At 41.2% G+C, this 19,413-nt stretch overlaps 1 protein-coding gene across 1 annotated transcript in view; it reads right to left on the minus strand.

Annotated features, from left to right (window-relative positions):
• Positions 1–15,014, minus strand: part of LOC107377647 (glutamate receptor ionotropic, kainate 2) — a 117,250-nt gene extending 102,236 nt beyond the window's left edge. Inside the window, 2 exon segments of the mRNA XM_015947400.3 lie at positions 14,420–14,720; positions 14,723–15,014. Coding sequence (XP_015802886.2) covers positions 14,420–14,720; positions 14,723–14,836 — 415 coding nt within the window. The 5' untranslated portion in view covers positions 14,837–15,014.
• Between the last annotated feature and the right edge of the window lie 4,399 nt (positions 15,015–19,413).

Below are 19,413 nucleotides of genomic sequence, written 5' to 3' on the forward strand. Positions count from 1 at the left end.
GAAAAAAAAAGAAAATGTTTTGGCAAATGGCACGACTCTTCATTATTCATGATCTAATTTCCAGAAGCTATTTTTATCCTCATTCTAGTGTCTTATTAACGAGTTTGGTGAGCGTTTATGAAATAATGATGAACCTGGTAAGTAAGGAAAGTTAGTGCAGAACTGATAACCAATGGTTAAGTGATTAGTCATGAATAATTCATTGCTGCGATGCACAGGGAGATTAATCATATTTCACTTTCACAGGTATTTAAGAAGAAGGCCTTATCTGATGGAATGAAATTAAAGAGAAAGAGATGGATTCGAGTGGGAAAAACACTCGCTCGGGTGGCGCGGAATAAACAAACACAGGTGTTTCACTTTGGGAAATTACACTTAATTAGAAGGATTTTAAGTAATCCGAATCAAAACATGAAAAATGAGTTTAAAATTCTAAATGTTGAAAAATGTTGGCACAACTTTGAGGTTATGAGGTCTAACGAATACATCAGGAAATGGAAAAATGTTTCAAAAAACAAAAACTGAGTCAGATAAAATGAAGTGAAAACATAAAAATCATCTCTTTGACCAATAAGAGCGGTCAAAAATAATTAATATTTTGGTAAAACAGCAGATTTGTCAACCTGTTTGTTTATGACCGATTATGAAAACGGACCAGACTACACCGAGTTTGGGTTGTTGCGAGCAATTCCTCCAGAACAGAATTTATCCTGTCAACCTAAAGCCTCTTGACAGTGGACTGGACTGTCACCTGCCACTAGTGGACTCTGAGCCTCAGGCTGACTCACACACTCAACCATGAAATCACACACAAACACACACACACACACACACACACACACACACACACACACACACACACACACACACACACACACACACACACACACACACACACACACACACACACACACACACACACTGCAAAGATTGAGCCTAAACAAATCTGTCGGATAAGAAACAACGAGTCCAGGGAAAATGTGACGGATGCAAGGATTTGAAGCACACGCCTGCGGCTCTCACTGATACCTGAGTTCTGCTGCACTCTGTTTAATAATTAGCTCGTCCGTGGCCACAAAATCAATCCCATCAATCTCCTGTAATGAGCACACACACACACGGTTAGAAGTGTGTGCCGCCGCTGTCGACCCTGACTCAGTCGGCTCCGATCGGAGGAAGCAGTGATCATATAACGTGTATCAATTTTTAGCATTGGCGACAGATGTGCTAATTTCCCAGGCTTGCTCGATTCATAACAACGTGCCAGATCCCTCCTCAAAATATGTGCTAATTTGCAAAGGCTCATTGTGGATGTGCTAAACAACCAGCTGACATTTTGTGTGCTAATTTGTCGAGCAGGGACCCTCGTTTTTTTTTTTTTGGTACTAATTGTGCCAAACTGTGAGTACACTTCCACAAGGCTTGAATTGCTGAATTCCTAAATGACTTCTGTCTGCTGGCGGTTTCCAGGCACTCCACTGCTCTCGATTTGCAAATGCTACTGAAGAGAAACACCAACTACTGTGGAAATAAGATGCATGAGCGCCGAGTGCTGCACACTTGGCGACGCAAACAGACGAACACACAGATTTCACTGAAATATGTGGCTGCTCTTGAGATTGGATGAGCTCTTTAGAATCAAATGTGTTTTTTTATTTGGGCAGCAGAATCACAACACATGAAGTACGGGGTGTAAAATGTGATATTAAAAATTAACAGCTATATTTTGCCACATTTAGCATCTTAACTGCTAAATTAGCTATATTTATACTTTCAACTGTTAGTTATATTGCAGTGTTTTTACATTCTAACAGTATGATTTTGCACAGTTTAGCATCTTGACTGCAAAATTTGCCACAGTGATCATTAGAGTTAACATCCTACCACATTTAACATTCTAACAGCTCCATTTTGCTCCATTTCAACATCTTAAATACTGAATTTGCCTTATTAATACCCACATTAGTGACATTTTGCCACATTTATCATCTTTACGGCAACATTTGCTATATTTATGGTTTCAACTGTTAGTTATATTACAACGTTTTATATTCTGACTGTAAAAAAATTACCTAGATTTAACATCTTAACTTATGCTTATATTTTAACAGTTGCTTTTTGATTTTTTTTACAACATTTTAAAATCTTGGTTTCTTTGTTGTTATTTTATTGCTGTAAAGTGTCCATGTGTCCCTTGAAAGGTGTTTTTAAATTAAACGCATTATTATTATTATTATTATTATTATTATTATTATTATTATTATTATATAACACTAACACTTTGCCATGTTTAGCATTTCAGCAGCTACTGCATTAAGCTACACTTAGCTACACTTTTAGCTACACTTTAAAATCTGATTTGTTAACCTTACTTAAAAAAGAATGCAAACTGATTGCACTTTAAATAATCAGCACACAGGAGTGGGTATTTATTTTTTGCAGGTACTAATACTTACAAAGTAAAATGCACTTAAATGCAATTTACTTTAACCAAGACAAACCATTTTATAGTACTTGGAACTTTTTTTCTGAACTTTTATTTAAGAGTTGTATATATGTACTTAAGCATTAGTAAACAGTTAGCAAACTTCTGTACACTGTATTGGTTTGTCTAAATTACAGTAGTTAAGTAAGTTACTTTCTATGCATTAGTAGCTCAAACACGTCATTATCTCTGGCTTTAAACTTTTTTATTTTAAGTGTGTAAAGTCAGGTTTGTCAAATCAGTTTTTTTTCCTACAGTCATTCAGGAAATATTACATTCTTTTATCTAAATGTTTAATCCTAAATCCAAAATACCAGTAATTACAAAAATAAACACTTAGAATAAAAAAAAAAAAAAATATATATATATATATATATATATATATATATTCTAAAATCTAAATGTTGAAATTCAAACACAAATGTGGCAATTTTAACTATATTTCCAGCCAACATTCGAACTTAGAAGTAAACTAAATAAATAAATAAAACCCATCTTCTTAAAGTCCTGTTGATAGAAGTTCTTCCAACTACACTGTAGTAAATAAACTGTTGAATTAACTTAAGGAGGAAGTCACCCCCAAATCAACTTTTTTTTCCTGATAAACTATATAAATGAGTGTCTAATCGTGCTGCAGACACGTGTAGTCAATAGTTTAGCACTTTGGTGCATTTTAGTTAAAAATGTAATTTTCTGTCTAAAACTGTCAGTGTTGTGTAGTTGTCAGGTAAAAACTCTGCACTGCATTTGAATTTAAATCTGCCATCGCTATTGGCTAAGAGGTGCCCTAGAACGTTAGCTGGTACCATATGATGTTACAATGTTGTTGTGAGCCTGTGTGTGTGTATTTGTTAGCGGCTCCGCCCTCTCGGTCTTCTAGGCAACAGAATTTGCTGCATTTTTCTAACAGGAAGTGGGAGTTGAGTAAGAATCTGGTAGGAGGTGACTTGCTCTTTAACCAGATTATGCCAACTGGTTCCACTAAACCAAGTTGCTTGAATGTAAAGAGTAATATACTTTTACTTTTACTCGATAACAATGTATAATACTCTTCACATTTAAGCAATAAGCTTTAGTGGAACCAATTGTCATAACTTGGTTACATTAATTACAAATTTAATTTAGTTGTGTATTTGGTTCATTTTTATCTGCTTTTTCAGCCAATTTTTACTTTTGTGGATGTCAGTCTAAATTTTCCTTTTAGCTAAACACTCTAAAACAATCATGTTTATGTTTACATTTTAACAATCAGCACCCCATAATGGAGAAATATAAGGCGGCCATGATGTGGTGCACAAAGAGCAGCTGTCCTGCTGGAACATTTCACATTAACATCCATCTGTCCAGCAGTCACACCTACATGTTGGCACATAATTGTGGGAAAAGAGCGGCTGTGCTTCTAGTAACAAACATTGCAGGAAAGAAAGCAGAGTTCCCAGTGTCAATCACACCCCCTCACACACAAAATAATATGTATAAAAAAAGCCTTTCCTCAAATTGCCAGGTACAGAGAGTTGTTTCCCACCTGAAATTATTGCTCAATAGTGTGAAGCATATAATTTGTTTTAGGGCTTCAATAAATGGTCATTTCACTATCTATTAAACTCCTGGTAATATTGCTGCTGAATGGGTTAATTGGGCGGTTTGTGAATCAGAAAAAGGTGTAAAAAAATGTCCTTGACATTTTTTTAACTGAAAAAAGGTCAGCAAATATCAACAATTACCAATCTGTGTTGGGTATTATTTTACTTTTCCTTGTTTGAACACTTAATCTAATTATTTGTTCTTATTAAAATGTCACAATCCAATGTCAGCACCAAATCTAACATAGATCTGAGTCAAATTAATTCAATCATAACGTTTTCTAATCTGATTTGTAAAGTAAAGCTGCACGTGAGCTCATATTCAGTAAAAATAGACGTGAGTTTGAGTGACTGACGTCAGCTTTCAGCTAGATGATCTCAACCGCAGCCTGTTAGCTCCTTCCACACAAAGAGTAGAAATATTTGTCCAACCTTCTGATGCACACGGCTCAAGAGACGCACACAGAGCACAAACACAAAGACAAAATCTGACAGAGGCTGAGATATAACGTTCAGCACCGTCGTAGGAAAATCACTCAAGCCTCAATAAATATTTTCACTCTTTCCAAGCAAATAGCTTTCAGTCGTCTCATTCCCGTGTCTCACAGATGGACGCTTTCTCCCCAACTGTCCAAATATCTCATGATATAAAACACAATTCATGCAACTATGACAAAACACCGTTTTTATTGCAAACTGCATTGAGTACAATGATGTGCAAATAATTTGATAAAGTTTATATTGCAGCTGTGGCGTAAAACTCTACTTTTGGGGATTGCATTTAGTTGTAATGTGCCCGTATTTGTCCAGGAAAACACACCCATTTCCACTTTGTGGAGCTTTATGAGCTCTGGAAATCGCACATCTTTCACTTCACTTCTAAGAACTATTCCCAGAATTGCAGTTACAAGGTGATGCAGTTCAAATAAATAACACAAAGCCTCAAAACTGCAGTTGGATGTATTTTTTTCTTTAACAGAGCTGAAAATATGTGAATTGTCGCTGATGTACGGCCAAAAGGGGGCGAATAGAAGCGGTTATTTAATTGAATGCGTCCCACTGCTTCATGCATCGCCTGTCTCTGTCGTTTCTCTGTCTGTGCCCCATTGTTTTCACTTCTTTATCAAACACACACACACACACACACACACACACACACACACACACACACACACACACACACACACACACACACACACACACGCTTGTACGCTCTCAGGCAAGAGTACATCTCAGGGTGGCCTCTGCAGGTGACAGATGGCGTCCTCACAGCACTGCTCACTGTAAACTGGGTTTTAATCAAGCCTAAGCACATGCGAGAGATGCTAATTATCCACTGCAGGCTGAGAAAGTCCAACCAGGAGAATACTGTGACCACGCATGTGCATCGCCGCTTTATTATCACTTCCCCTTGTTGAGATAAAAACCCCACCATTAATGGCGCCGCGGATGAGATAGGCAAGGCAGGGTGGACTGTCTCCAGCGTCCCAGGATGCTCCAGGGCACTCAAGCAGTATCGCTCAACAAAATAAATATGGATAATCAACTTCACGAACTGTAATCCTGCAGCCTTAAAACAAACTCGGAAAGTTAAGCGTGGGGGGTTTCCAGCTGTCTCTCTGCACACACGCCAATAGAGAGGGGGTGTTTGGACTTTTCATGTGACTGTTGCGTTGTTCCAGAACATCGCAGACATTAAATCCACGTTTTTCCTTCAAGGGGATGATGGAATGAGCTTCTAATGACAAAATCTGTAACTTTTATGATGTGTAACATACCTTGGGTTGAAGTTGAAAATAAAAAGTCCAATTACAGTGATGCAATTAGGTCACAGCAAATGAGACAAGATTCCATTGTCCTCGTTCCAATTCTCCGTTCTGCTACACGTTAAAATGGCCCTGTATTACACCCTTCCCTATTGTAATTTGGAACAAAATGGCTGTAAAATGAGACTTTCTTCCTTGTCGAGGGGCAGATGTTATCTCCCTCCAGAGCCAAAGGTCAAGAATTAATTCAGAAGGAAGCTCTTTAATTTCTCTTTCCTAGGTTTTCATTTCCAAAAGCAAAGACGAGGGAAAAAAAACGTTATGAGGTTTCAGTAATCTGTTTAATCTTCATATAGAAATTCTGCATATGAGATAATCATCCTTTTCATTTAGGCGCATGAGCTGGCTGGCTTTAATATGCTGAAAATAGATGAAGTAAAAACAAAAATCATGTCGGGTGCGTGGCAGATGATAATGTTCTGATGCACTAAAATACAACCGTGACTAAGAGAGTTACACCGCATGATGTCTTCATTATTCATCAAAGCTGTTTCCACTTCGGGAAGATGGGAGGACTAAGAGATCGGGGATTGGAATGACGGGGAAAAAGTCACATTTTTTGGTCGAATTTAAAAAAGTAAAGCAGTATGCAATTTGAAAGAGGGATTTGTGAGCACACAGAGGCCAGAACACAGAGAGAGGCCTGATCGTAAAAGAACAAAGTAGGGGGAAGGACATGGAGACAAGCTGAGAGCCAAAGGGAGTGGAAGGATGGAGAAGGACAAATAGAAAGGAATGGGTGGGGGGAAAAAAGAAAAGGAGGGGGTAAAATGACAGAAAACTCTATTTTCTGGATATCATTTTGATGCTGAAAGTGCATCATGTCGTCATGCTGTCTCCTCGCCGCCCGTCTGATGGGTTTGGAAAAGAGCAAGTGATGAGCCATTATGTTGAAAGTGGAAGAGGGCAGGTAGGTGTCCGGCACATAAGTGAAGAGGAGAGGCACAGGAGGAAGGAGAGAGGAGGGCGTGGCGCAGAAAAATGGATTAACGAAGGCAACGAAGAGGCAGAAATTGGGGATAAAAGAGGTCACGGGAGGGAGATAAAAGACACTCAATTAAAGGAGTGAATGGATGGCCCATTAGACCCGAACAGACACCTGCACGCCCTCCCTCCCCGCTCCGCTGCAGGCCACGGAAATGTCAGCTTCTGGTTCGAGTTCATCAGCCTCCCGTGTTGTTCAGAGGCTAGCTGATGATCAGAGCTGCAGGTACACTTTGCTGCAAAAGGTGTGTCAATTTTTCTCACTTGTTCCACAAACACACAAGCAATCGCACAGCAAGCGGAGAGGAAAGGGGAAGAAAAGGAAAGAGACCTGCAATGCTCTGTGCCGTTTTTGCAAGAGAAAAAAATAGCCGGAGGCGAATGAACGGAACGAACAAACTAAATAATGAAGTCCCTCCAAAAATGTGAGCTCACTTTGCTCTGAGTAAACAACAAAACATCTTCTGAGAATATGAGGGAGAGAGACAATGGAGATGAAATTGGTGGAAAATCAAGAGGCTTGTTTTAATCTTCCTCCTGATCTGCTGTCGACTACATTTCAACCTTTTTTTTCCTCTTTATCTGCACGTTCGGTTACACCCTGACAGGAGGCAAATTCTGAGTCTTTTGTCACGTTGAAAAAGCAAAAGCAAAGTCTGGGTTTGCATGACAGGCAGATGTTTCTTGGGAAACGGAGCTGATTGTCTTCATTATTTTTCCTTGAGATCCTAAAACAGACTGTGCAAGAAAGAAAAAATGAGTAAGAACACTGCTGGTGGGTCAAATTGACACAAATGCTCATTTTTTTCCAGTCTTTCTAATCCCAAATCTTTTCCTTCTTCTCTCTTCAGATCAAAAACAAAGCAAATCTACACCAGCATTTACAAATCTCTCAGACAAAAGACAAAAATAAATAGCATATTGCAGGTGGAGACATCCTGCATAGTTGTGGTGCGTTCCAGAAAAAAAAAGCACCACGCTGATCGAAAGAACATGCTTTTGAGCAAGTCCAACCTCAATATGTCCCCCCACAGAGCCCATTTCTCAAAGTGTCCTTGTGTCACACAGAGAAATCATCATACCTCTGACAGGCTCTGCTGTCAGTGGAAGCATGAAGTCTGCTCTCTCTCCCTCAGCCCATCGCGCCACTCCTCCTCTCAGCTCTTTATTCAGCAGCAAAGTGATAACCTAACCCGATCCAGGCCCTCACATCATAGCCAACAGAGCCGAAGGGCCTTTTGTAATCGATTTAATTCAAAATCTCACACGGCTTGGATGTCAGTGATTTCATTTGTGGCGCACGTGGCTTCGAGCGTGTTTACCGTTTGCTTGGAACGCACGTAACTGTTCCCTCGGCTCAGAGGAAAGCAGGGTTTAAAAAGTTTAGAAAGCGAACGTAAGCGCAGAGATGAGGTGAAATCTGACTGATTATTTCTGATTATAATCAAATACTTAGAGTTTTTCACGCAGGCTACCTCCTGCATTAGCTTCTGATAGAAAACAGACAGCGAATTCTAGGATTTGAAAATCCTGACAGATCTATGTCTCGTTGTGAATTTGCATTCATGGCCACGCCCATCTTGGCTTGCACCCACCCACAAGAAGGCTTTTGTTTGCAGCGAGCAGAGAGAGCGGAGCGTGTCTCGGTTATAATGACTTTGCATCATGGCTGAAAGCCTTCTGTTAGCCAATCAGAAGCAAGGTGTGTGCATATCATTAGTAATAGTGATTAATTCTGCTGTTTTCAGCCCAAATCTGCACCAGCAAACTTCTGCATCTCAGAACAGGAGCATCATAGTTATTTTTTTAATGACTCCTAAGGCGTTGATTTACACTAGAGAACAATGCAAACGTATTCACCATTTTGTCTGTGATGGTTCTCAGTCATCCAGGTCATTGTAGTCTAATGAGCTTTGAAAGAAAAGCGTCTGGACTTCTTTGAGTTGCTTGAAGACGTTTCACCTCTCATCCGAGAGGCTTCTTCAGTTCTGAACAGTTCAGTTTAATAAATGAAATATTTTTACCATTATTTTGATTCACCCTACTTTCTTTGTTTTGATTTGATTTAATTTTGCTATAATTTGGACCCAGTTGTCTGCTTTTGCTTAAGTCTTGAGCCTGACTTAAGAACTTGAGCCAATCAGAAGTGAGGTGTGTGCATATCATTGATAATGAGCAATCCGGCTGTTTTCAACTTCTGCACCTCAGAGCAGGAGCATCACAATTGTTTTTAATGACTCATAAAGCATTGATTTACACCGGAGAACATTGCAAATGTATTAAATAAACAAGTAAACCACCCCTTCAAGACCAGAATGTGAGTTTAGAAGAAGCTAAAATATAGAAGTTGATATCTACGTCTATATTTCACACCTCTGGAAGCAAAACAGAGACTAAATGAAGTAATTCTGAGTATTTTTCTGCTCTGAAACATGGGTGTCTGCAGCTTGCGGCTGCTTAAACTTCTCATTAATTCACTGTGAAATGAATTCCAGAATCAGTCCCACACAGCCAGCTTATAGTACACATTTATGTTTATTTTTGTTTACATTCTCACAGATGGTAACCTGTGATACATGGAAGAAGGGTGCATCTGTAACTTGTTGGTTTTGTTGCCAGTTTCTTCGTCTCTTTTGAATTACTTTCCTCATAGATTCCTGCTTATTGATTTCTATTGATTCTTTCCATTTGACAGTCTACAGTGGGTTGGGTCGCGCTCCTAATATAGGCTAATAAAAACACATCCTGGGTTCAGTTGGTTGTGTTTGCAACGTGTTTTCCTCCCGTTAGAGTCATTTCACGCGTCTCCGTAGTTGCAGGCAAATGTTTTTCAGCTGGCTAATACGATTCCGCTGACGTTTATTTGGAGATGCGGTGCATGACTCCTGGCCTCCCACCACATCTCCACAGCTAACTCCACTCTCCTTTCTGTCTTTCCCCACAGAAGCCGTAAGAAAACAGTAATAAAAGACCACAACTGAGAGTGGGCTGAGAGTGGACTGCTCTGAGGCAAACTAATCTATCTTTACTTTGTATCCGCTGGCCTCAACGCTCTCTGTTTTTCTTTTCACTCACAATTCACATTGTCTCCCTCTCTGACAAAAATACCTTGATTTTGTCATCTTTTACGCCTCCGTGTGACATCAAATTTGCCACCATCTCCCTTGGAGGGACCGTGAGAAGGACAGCTCCGTGTGTATCAAAATATGCAGGAATAATCATTCCGTGTTAGTGCTTTTAGCTCTGACCTTCAGTCAGATTTTAGACAGAGGACCAGACAGGCGGCAGCGCTCCTCTCAAGGGACAGTTCGCAAAACAATTGCACATAGACCCCCCCAACCCTTGCAAAGGAAATCATGAGTGATGATGACAACGAGCGAAAGGCTCTGAATAATAAAACAAGTAGAATCTCAGGTCTCATTTGTATTCTATTTGATTTCCAAAGAAAAAGTGTTAAAATAAGCATTTATGCTAAATCTGTTTACCCTGCAAACAAGGTCAATCAGCTAAAGCTTCCTTCTTTGTAAATAATCTTCTAAAATGTTGCTTCTGAATCTAAGAAAAGAAGAAAACGCTGACTTAATTCTGAGCACACCGAGAAAACTAATTTCATACCTCACAGACATTTGCCATTTCAAAATCTTTACCCAGTATTAATCAGCACTGAGCTTTTTTTTACAGCTGAGGCATGACAGCGAGACCTTCAAAGCTCCACAACTGTAAACATGTTTTAGAAATCCATCTCGATAGTTCCCTGCTTCGAGTCCATGGGTGGTGCTGCATGCTAATGGAAGACAGATCTCCTCTTTGTTCTTGAAACCCACAGTGGGTATTTTTAAACCATGGAAATCATTTGCCAGCAGAGATAGTTTCAAATTTCTATAAGCTACAGCGAGGCCAAGTGACAGATGAATATTTTAAGCAGCTTTGTGTGCATTTAAATGGGTTTGCTGTGAAACGTGCTGGCACTGGGCCAGGCCACTGGGTGTTATCCATGATTCCTGCAATCCCAAACTGAACTACGGCATGCTGATCCAGGGTGACAGAAACCAAAAGTAAATAAAGGTAATTAACTTCTAACTCCTTCTGAAAGCATTCCCACCACCTGTGTTTATTCCCAACATCTTTATAATTTTACCTTTTCATAACTCAGTTGAAATACAATCAAATCTCAGCTCCGTGGAAAGAGTAAAAAAAAAAAATAAAACACCTCTTCACCAGAGGGGATTTTAGTCTTTTTCTCACTCGACTGAAAGAAAATAGTTGATTTTTTTTTCTAAAGTGAAACATAACGTTTCCATATAGGTCACAGATATTATTCACATATGTCTGAGGTGAGGTAATGTAAACAGGAGCGAAGATGTGAAAAAGAAGGAGTACTTATGAGTCAACAACACTTTCGGTAGTAGCCGACAGCCCAGGGACAAACCGCATTTGTATGCAGATGGAAGTGATATTGTTATCACTCAACTCCACGTTTGATGCCAACTATGAAATATAGACTTTTGTAAAATTAAATTCAATTAGGGCTGCACCGATATGAAATTTTGGGCCGATACCGATATCCAATATAATCGCAGCTATGGCCGATAACTGATATTAGCAGATACAGATATATGTTATTATATACACACATCACACACATTTACACATCTGAGATGATTACCATCACTGTCACATGACTAAACAGCCCCCCCCCCAAAAAAACAAGATGGAAAAAATATCAGCTGTTAATACGGATATATAAAAAATGACAAACATTGTCCAATACCAATATTAATTTGCTTGTTTGTTTGTTTTTCTATATTTGTTTAATGAGCAGGACTATCAGAATAACTCAACAGTCTTTGATAAATAATAGATGTGATGATTTATTATGTGCACGACAGAACATTTGTTCGTGTATGAGCTCACGGACATGCTCATTAATAATTTGTAATCAACCATTGAGAAGTCATCGTTTTTGAGACGTTTTAAAATGAAAAGAGGATCACAGCTGAGTTTGGGAGCAACTCCTGGCTGTTCAGCTGTCGGTGTCACTAAGCAGCAACATTTCAGGCCCTGCTGACAGTTGCTGTGCAGGTGGAAGTGGAACACGACATTTTGTTCTGGATACCTGAGACCCTTAGCGGCATTGCAAAGTGGTGTTGGGTGTTCTCAACCAGCCAGCAGATGTGAACCGGTTGGATAACACTTCTACTCTAACAAGGCAGTTTATCCCAGCCTGCCTGGGGCCCGCACAAAGCCCAACCAGGACCAATCAGATGCAGGAATGTTTCTAAATACACATTTAATTCAGTGTGGGAATTAGCTCAGCTTTATCGCCTGCAGCTGGTGGCCCAAACACACGTGTTATTGTGATTTTGCTGTTTTTCTCTGACACTTGTCGCTCTTCCGAGAGCACAAAAGGCTGACTATAGGCTGTGTGTGAGTGTGTAAAAGGTTTCGGCCTGACAGGAGAACAGCGGTTGTACAATGCAAGCCTCTTGTCTGGGCAGAACGGAGCACGGGGCAAGGAGGAAACAGGCAAACCCAGGGGAGCTGACCTCCTGATTTAGCCAGCCTCCTGCAGGAGCAGCTGGGATTATCTGCTGAGTGGGCACATCTTGCAGGACAGGGAAAAGCTCTGAAAGGGGCTCCTGCTTCTCCGGAGTAATGCTCTATTATTTCCTCCGCCTCTCTCAGCATGTGCATTTACTTTCTTTTGCACGCATTTGATAAGTTTGAATAAAGTTATTTAAACGTCCATTCAAGTTTCTATTTTTCTTTTGGGAAACTGCTTTTGGACCAGTATTCACAAACAATAGCAGCTTGTCTAATCCCCCCCCCCCTCTCTCTCTGTCTGTCTCTCAACACAGAGATGTGAAGTGAAGGCTACTTGACCATGAGGAAAGGAGGCATGAGAAGAAAAACATTTGCAGGGAAAAGCACAAAGTCTCAGGGTGAGCCTGTCGCTATCCATGGTACTGAAACAGCAGCCCGGGCTATTAGTTTGGTCAGGACCAAGGACAGCGACACACTGATTTTCAGTCTCCATCTGCTTTTGCTCCGGATAATGGACAGACAGAGAGAAAAGCTTTACCTCAGAGCAAAAGATCTCAGTGACATGAATCATGTCTTATCTCTCGTGGTCACGTCAATCTCACAGCTGATGTCACAATGCCCCCATGGATTCTACTTTTACTCCACATAAGGCCCACAAAACTCAGTAGGTGCAACAAAAACGCACAAAAAGCCCTGCTGAAAAAATCAGCACGTTCTTTTTTGGATGCTGGTGATTGGATGCTGGACCATCCCATCCTGGTGGATACAATGCTGGTCCACCAGCTAAACCAGCAACAAAACACAACATATGCTACTTTTTTCAGCAGGAAGATGAACTGATGAATAAAATGCCCTAACTCATCATTACATCAGTCGTTTTCACACATTTTCCACTTTGCATTCAATGATTTTAGTCCTAATTTGAAGGTGTGCTCTCATGCAGGGAGCAAAATTTTTACTGAATGGACGCCCCGGCGTCTGTCAGACAATGCGTGAGACATCACTCATCGGAGGGAGAATGCAGCAGGAAGACAAGCACTTCCCGTTGCCATAGCGGTGGATCGTGTGGACGCGGCCTGACTCTTAAACAGGACCCCCACGGGGGGGAACTTGTGCTTCTTTATGAGGCTGTGTTGTCAACGCGCTGATGAAATCCGTTCTTCTGTCACTCCAAGATGTTATGTTTCTTTTTTCTTTTTCTTTTCTGGGAATGCAACAGAGAGAGAGAGACGATGCCCCTCCCGTTCCTGAGACGGATCTAATTAAAAAACCCCAAGAGGTCTTATTTCAAGGTTTCAGGCGCTCATGCATTAATGACACTATTTTGAAGTTATAAGCCATTAGGCGCTGTAGTGGCAATTGTAATCAACACTAAATACAGGCAATCAGGTTTCAGCAGACGATCCCTGCATAAAGAGAAGGGACGAATTAGAAGTTTTCCCACAAAGTTTAAGTTCAGATGATTATTCTCCGGCGGCTTCTTCTGAAACTTTTCACCAAAGTAAAGACGACAAAATCCCACCTGCAGGGAAATTAAACCCACATTTTCACGTATCCATAATCGATTATGTTCACATGTAGACCTTTACCGCAGTGGAAGCTGTGTACTCGGAGGTTTAAATGGCACGGAGATCCAGGACTGCGCGCGGAACCATAAGTCACGGACCAGTGTTTCTTCCGCTTCATTTGCGGTGAACAGCCGTGAAACTGTTGCATTCTCGTTAAATTACTGGGAGATCCAGAGTTTCAAGTTTTCTAAAGACACACTACGACCTCAGAGGTGATTAATCTCACTAAAAAACAACATGAAACGTTCAGATCTGAAGTCTGGTTGCGCTCTGAAGGATGGAAAGGCAGATTTTTTTAGATCAAATATTTGTGCCGATACACTTTGTCTGAAGTGGCACGCGAGCAGAAAACCACACACACCCGACGTACGTGCTTCTTACCATCTGAGAGGTGTTGTTGCATTTAACAGAAAGAAAAGGTTTTCTTACCAAATCTTAAAACGTGTGGCATCCCGCGAGTGTAACCAAGAAAGAGCAGCAGCAGAAGCGGGATCAGCCTGAGGTTGGACCTGAAAATGAGACTGGTTATCATCAGATGATGGGAGGTAATCTTCATGTTGTTTTGAAAAAATAAAGCACAGTGGTTAATCCCCCCGGTGCGCGGGTTTGAATCCCTCGTAATGCTTCTACGGCTGTTGGGCAAGGCAGGGAAACGGCGGCCCTGGATGCGCAAGATCACGGCATGGTCACTTGCGCTTTCCTTAAATCCATTCGCGATCCCGGCATGGCTCCTTCCCCTTCTCCGTCTTCACTGCGCCAACAAACGGCAATCCTCGGGCTTGATGAGCGATGGGACATCCATGTCAGAAGGTACGGATCCGGTGGAGACGGGGGGAGCCGGAGCATGGGCTACCGGTGAGCTACTGGAGAGGGGCAGGAGAGCGCCAAGCAGAGGATACAGCAGCGATATGCAGCCTCCTATGAGGCTCTCCGTGTTGCCTGCGCTCCCATTATACTGCACTGCTGCACAGACTCTGACGTCGAGCCAAACCTGATGTTGTGAACGCGCACAACGGAGAGGAAAACGCGTGAGTAAGAGAGAGGGCAGATGAGGGATGCGAGAGAGAGAGAGAGAGAAAGAAAGAGAGAGAGAGAGAGAGAGAGAGAGAGAGAGAGAGAGAGAGAGAGAGAGAGAGAGAGAGAGAGAGAGAGAGAGAGAGAGAGAGAGAGAGAGAGAGAGAGAGAGAGAGAGAGAGAGAGAGAGAGAGAGAGAGAGAGAGAGAGAGAGAGAGAGAGAGAGAGAGAGAGAGAGAGACCAAAGAGGGCAAACAGAAAAGGACAGCGTGTCAGAGACTGGAAGATAACAGGCAGAAAGAACCTTTAATTAATACCACCTTTACTGGTCCACTCCCACAATGTGGCTCAAGACTTAAGCAAAAGCAGACAATTGGGTCCAAATTATAGCAAAATTTAATCAAGTCAAAACAAAGAAAGTAGAGTGAATCAGAAATAATTCCACTGTTCAAAATAGAGAATACATTTGCATTGTTCTCTGTTGTAAATCAATGCATTAGGAGTCATTAAAAAAGAACTATGATGCTCCTGTTCTGAGATGCAGAAGTTTGCTGGTGTAGAGTTAAGCTAAAAACAGCAGGATTAATAATAATTATTAATGAAATGCACACACCTCGCTTCTGATTGGCTAACAAGACACATTCAGCCATGTTGTAAAGTCTATCACCAAGACAGGCCCAGTCCCAATACTTGCACTTCCACCCTTGCACCTTTCAATTGCGCGACCAGGTGTGCGAGTGTGGAGGGTGTCTTGACTCTCAAATGCGGAAGTTGATCACGCCCGTTTTGCACCCTTGATCCGCACTTCACCCAAGTCTGCATCGATGCAAACTTGGGTGAAGTGTATTACCCACAATTCATTGCTGCGAGAGAGACGGCTCAAGCTCCTTTTCTGAAAATATATATTTTCTAATGAAAGTGGTTCATTTTAAGATGACTGGATGTTGCTCTGAAAAGTTTAGACAAAGCAGCAATGAATGTAAATTTATTTCAAATAATTGTTTGGTTGTTTAAAAGTTGTTAACAAAAGTTTAAAAAAATGTATCACAGCGACCTGCATCCCAGCATGCATTGTGGTCAATGACGCAATGCTCCCTGTCTCAATTTGGCAAATATCTGCACACTTGTGTACTACGCACTCAAGGCTTTACAACCCACTTCTAGTGCACTTTGTTGAAGACCGCAGGGCGCAGTGCGAGTATTGAGAATAGGCAACACTCTGCTCTCTCCTTGCCGCAAAAAATAAATAAAAAGAGTTTCCATGAGCCAAGATGGGTGGAACCATGAATGCAAATTCACAGTGTGACATAGATATGTGAGGATTTTTAAATCTTAGAGTTTTTCCATCTATTTTGTATCAGAAGCTAAAGCAAGAGATAGGTGTAGGAGACTGTTTTCATGTTCAGCCTGCATGAAACACTCAGAGTGATCGATTATAATCAGAAATACTCATTAAAACAAGGATGTTCAGTCAATCATACCTCCAAAAGCTATTGTGAATTGTGTTCAGCACCATGGACAGCAACCCCTGCTAAATCACTGATTCATTTTTGATATCAGAGAAAGGGATCATGCAAAAGCAGTAAAGGACTTTTTTATTTGCTGCCATTCACAACTTATCTTTATTCCACATCCTCTTTTGTGGAATTTCAAGCAGCAATCTCTAACTAAAACAACGTGGGTGGAGTGGGATAAAAGGAGTTAAAACCAGCAGAACTGCAAATCCGTCATATCGACAGAAGCTGCTGAAAGGTGCGAATGTTTAACCCATGCAAATGAGTCCATTTAGATTTCAAAGCCTTACAACAACAATGGAAACATGTGTGTGTGTGTGTGTGTGTGTGTGTGTGTGTGTGTGTGTGTGTGTGTGTGTGTGTGTTTGTGTGTGTGTGTGTGTGGCATATAGAAAGTAAAGTACCTGCTGGTTGAATTTCAAAGGGAAAGAAACATCTCTGGAACCATTTTTTTAATCTGATTATTAGAGTTGAAGCAAGCTGTGTTCTACTGCGATGGAGGGGGTTCCTCTCGCTGAGAAGATTCATATCTGCCACTCTTGCACAGGCCATCTGGATGCACCTTATCAGCGTCCGCCCCCGTGACCAGCTCTTCACAGGCCAGTGCATCGGCTGGAAATAAAGGTACAGCGGCGCACCTCCTCCCCATAGAGGATGGAGGGCTATTTAATCCCCACAGAGAAGTGAAAGGAGCTCTTTGATCGGAGTCCAAGCGTGGATGAACATGGTCATTGTGGGGTTTAAGTGTGAATGACTTGCCTCTGAGTGTTTGGGAGTGTGTGTTGTTCAGAAACACTCCAAAATAAAATCATTGCTGACATATTTTCCTTCCTCAACTGAAACATTCCCTCAAAAAACCTGATTGAACTGTTTTTAGTTGTCAACAGTGTAAATTAAACATTAAAAATATGATAATATTTTATATTGACACAACTGTATTATGTTTAAAACCAATTTATTTAGTTTCATTCTAAACATATAATTTTAAAAAATTCAACAACAAATGATAATCCACCATTTGTTTCCCGATGCTTCACAGGGTGACTGGAGCCTACAGAGCTCCGGACCCCACGTGACTCTCAGTTAGTGGACGCCATATTGGCAGGTAAAAGAAGCTAAACAAACACGGATCTAACCATGAACGTGAACGGGATCGGCTTGGATTTTACTTTGTCTGAGTTTACTTCACACTTTAAAACCGAAGAAATCATTTTATATAGTCATAAATTAAATAGACTAAACATCTCCGACCCTTTCCGTGTCCCTGGGATACAGCCAGAAGCTGTTGGAGCGGACTTCTTACCGGACCTGGCCGGGGAACCCCTTGGGATTCCCCCGGAGGAGCTGGCTCAGGTGGCTGGGGAGATAGAAGTCTGGGACTCTCGACGCTACTGCTCCCGCAACCCGACTCCGGATACGCGGATGAAAATGGATGGACAAATAACAGATTTACACGTAAGTAGTTTAAATAGAGTGCTGTGCTGTTTGAATGTATAAACTGAATGCCAAGAGAAATCACTAGTTTGATTGTTTTCCATGAATAAAATAAATATGTCAGGCAGGAGCGTCTCAGGATCTGACTCAGTGAGACAGATAATAGCAATCCAAAGTGCTTTTTATGTGTGATCTGACAATTGATCAACCATTGCTTAGCCGGTTAATTGCTGTGATCATAAAACACGGAAACGGCAGCACGCAGAAATCACGAGGCTCATGTTTTACGTGATGTTTACTTGCTGCTATGAGTAATTAGACAGAAAAAGCCACACCAAAATAAGTTTAGGAAGCCCACTAAGAATCGTAATAAAAGCATTTAAAATAAATACCATACACAGTTGAGGAAACATAGGTTTAAGTACCTGATATGAAGCGGTCGCTTTATAAGCGAAAACCTTTACTCTCGGGATCCCACAGCTTCATTTCAGCCCGGTCACTAGCGCGTTTTATTACAATGATCCAACGTTTGCGGCGCTCCGGATCTTGGGGAATCCTGTAGATGGCTCATTCCTTATGTCGTCCGCGTCTGTTCTGGCATCCTGGTGCACAACAGGAATCTACCATATTTCCTGTCTGATTGCGTTTCTGACAATAACAAGTAGTCCAGCTGCCGGCTTCTACCTGCCAATATGGCGCCGTTTTGATTTGAACTGTTGCATGCCTGGAGAAGTGACGTCAACTCCCGGAGCTCTATAGTGACAACAGTTGCCAATTACCAAAGGGTTGGCTTGAGGTCAAAGGTCAGACAATTTCCTTCAGGGTTTTTCTGGTAAACAACAGAATTAACTGCTTCACTGATTACAGCAACTCATTCAGGTCCCAAAGTAGCAATTTAGCCCCAGACCATCACACCGCCGTCACCATGTTCGACTATTGGTGTATGTTCTCGTTCTGTATTAAAGCGTTAGTTTAAGATGAAACCAGATGAAATAAGAAACACATCCCTTCCCATCAAAAGCAAAATCAGCAGGGTTTTATTGCCACATGTGCAAAATATCACAGCTTTAGGAAATTGCTGCAGTGCTTGGTGCAAAAAGAAAGATAAAAATAAGAGACAAGCAAATATAGGAAGTAAGAATATAATCATGATAAAATAATTATAAAAAGAGGCAATCATTAGAGAAACAGCTACTATATACAAGACAGTGTAGGTACTGATCAGAGTGGAACAGTTAAGTTGTAAACAAAACACAGGGTCATGTGACTGAAACCAAGTGACTGGAGTGGGCAGCCCTAGGATTGTCATTCATGAGTCCAACAGCAGAGTGGAAGAAACTGTTGCTGTGGAGCTGAGCCCATTTTGATGCCATAGAGGCTCTGGTCGGAACGGATCTGAGCCTCCTGCCCAATGGGAGAGTCAAAAAGTCTGCTTTGATTGTTTGTAGATGTTGTGAATAA

Source organism: Nothobranchius furzeri, chromosome 2 (assembly GCF_043380555.1).
Source record: "Nothobranchius furzeri strain GRZ-AD chromosome 2, NfurGRZ-RIMD1, whole genome shotgun sequence".
Classification (NCBI taxonomy): Eukaryota; Metazoa; Chordata; class Actinopteri; order Cyprinodontiformes; family Nothobranchiidae; genus Nothobranchius; species Nothobranchius furzeri.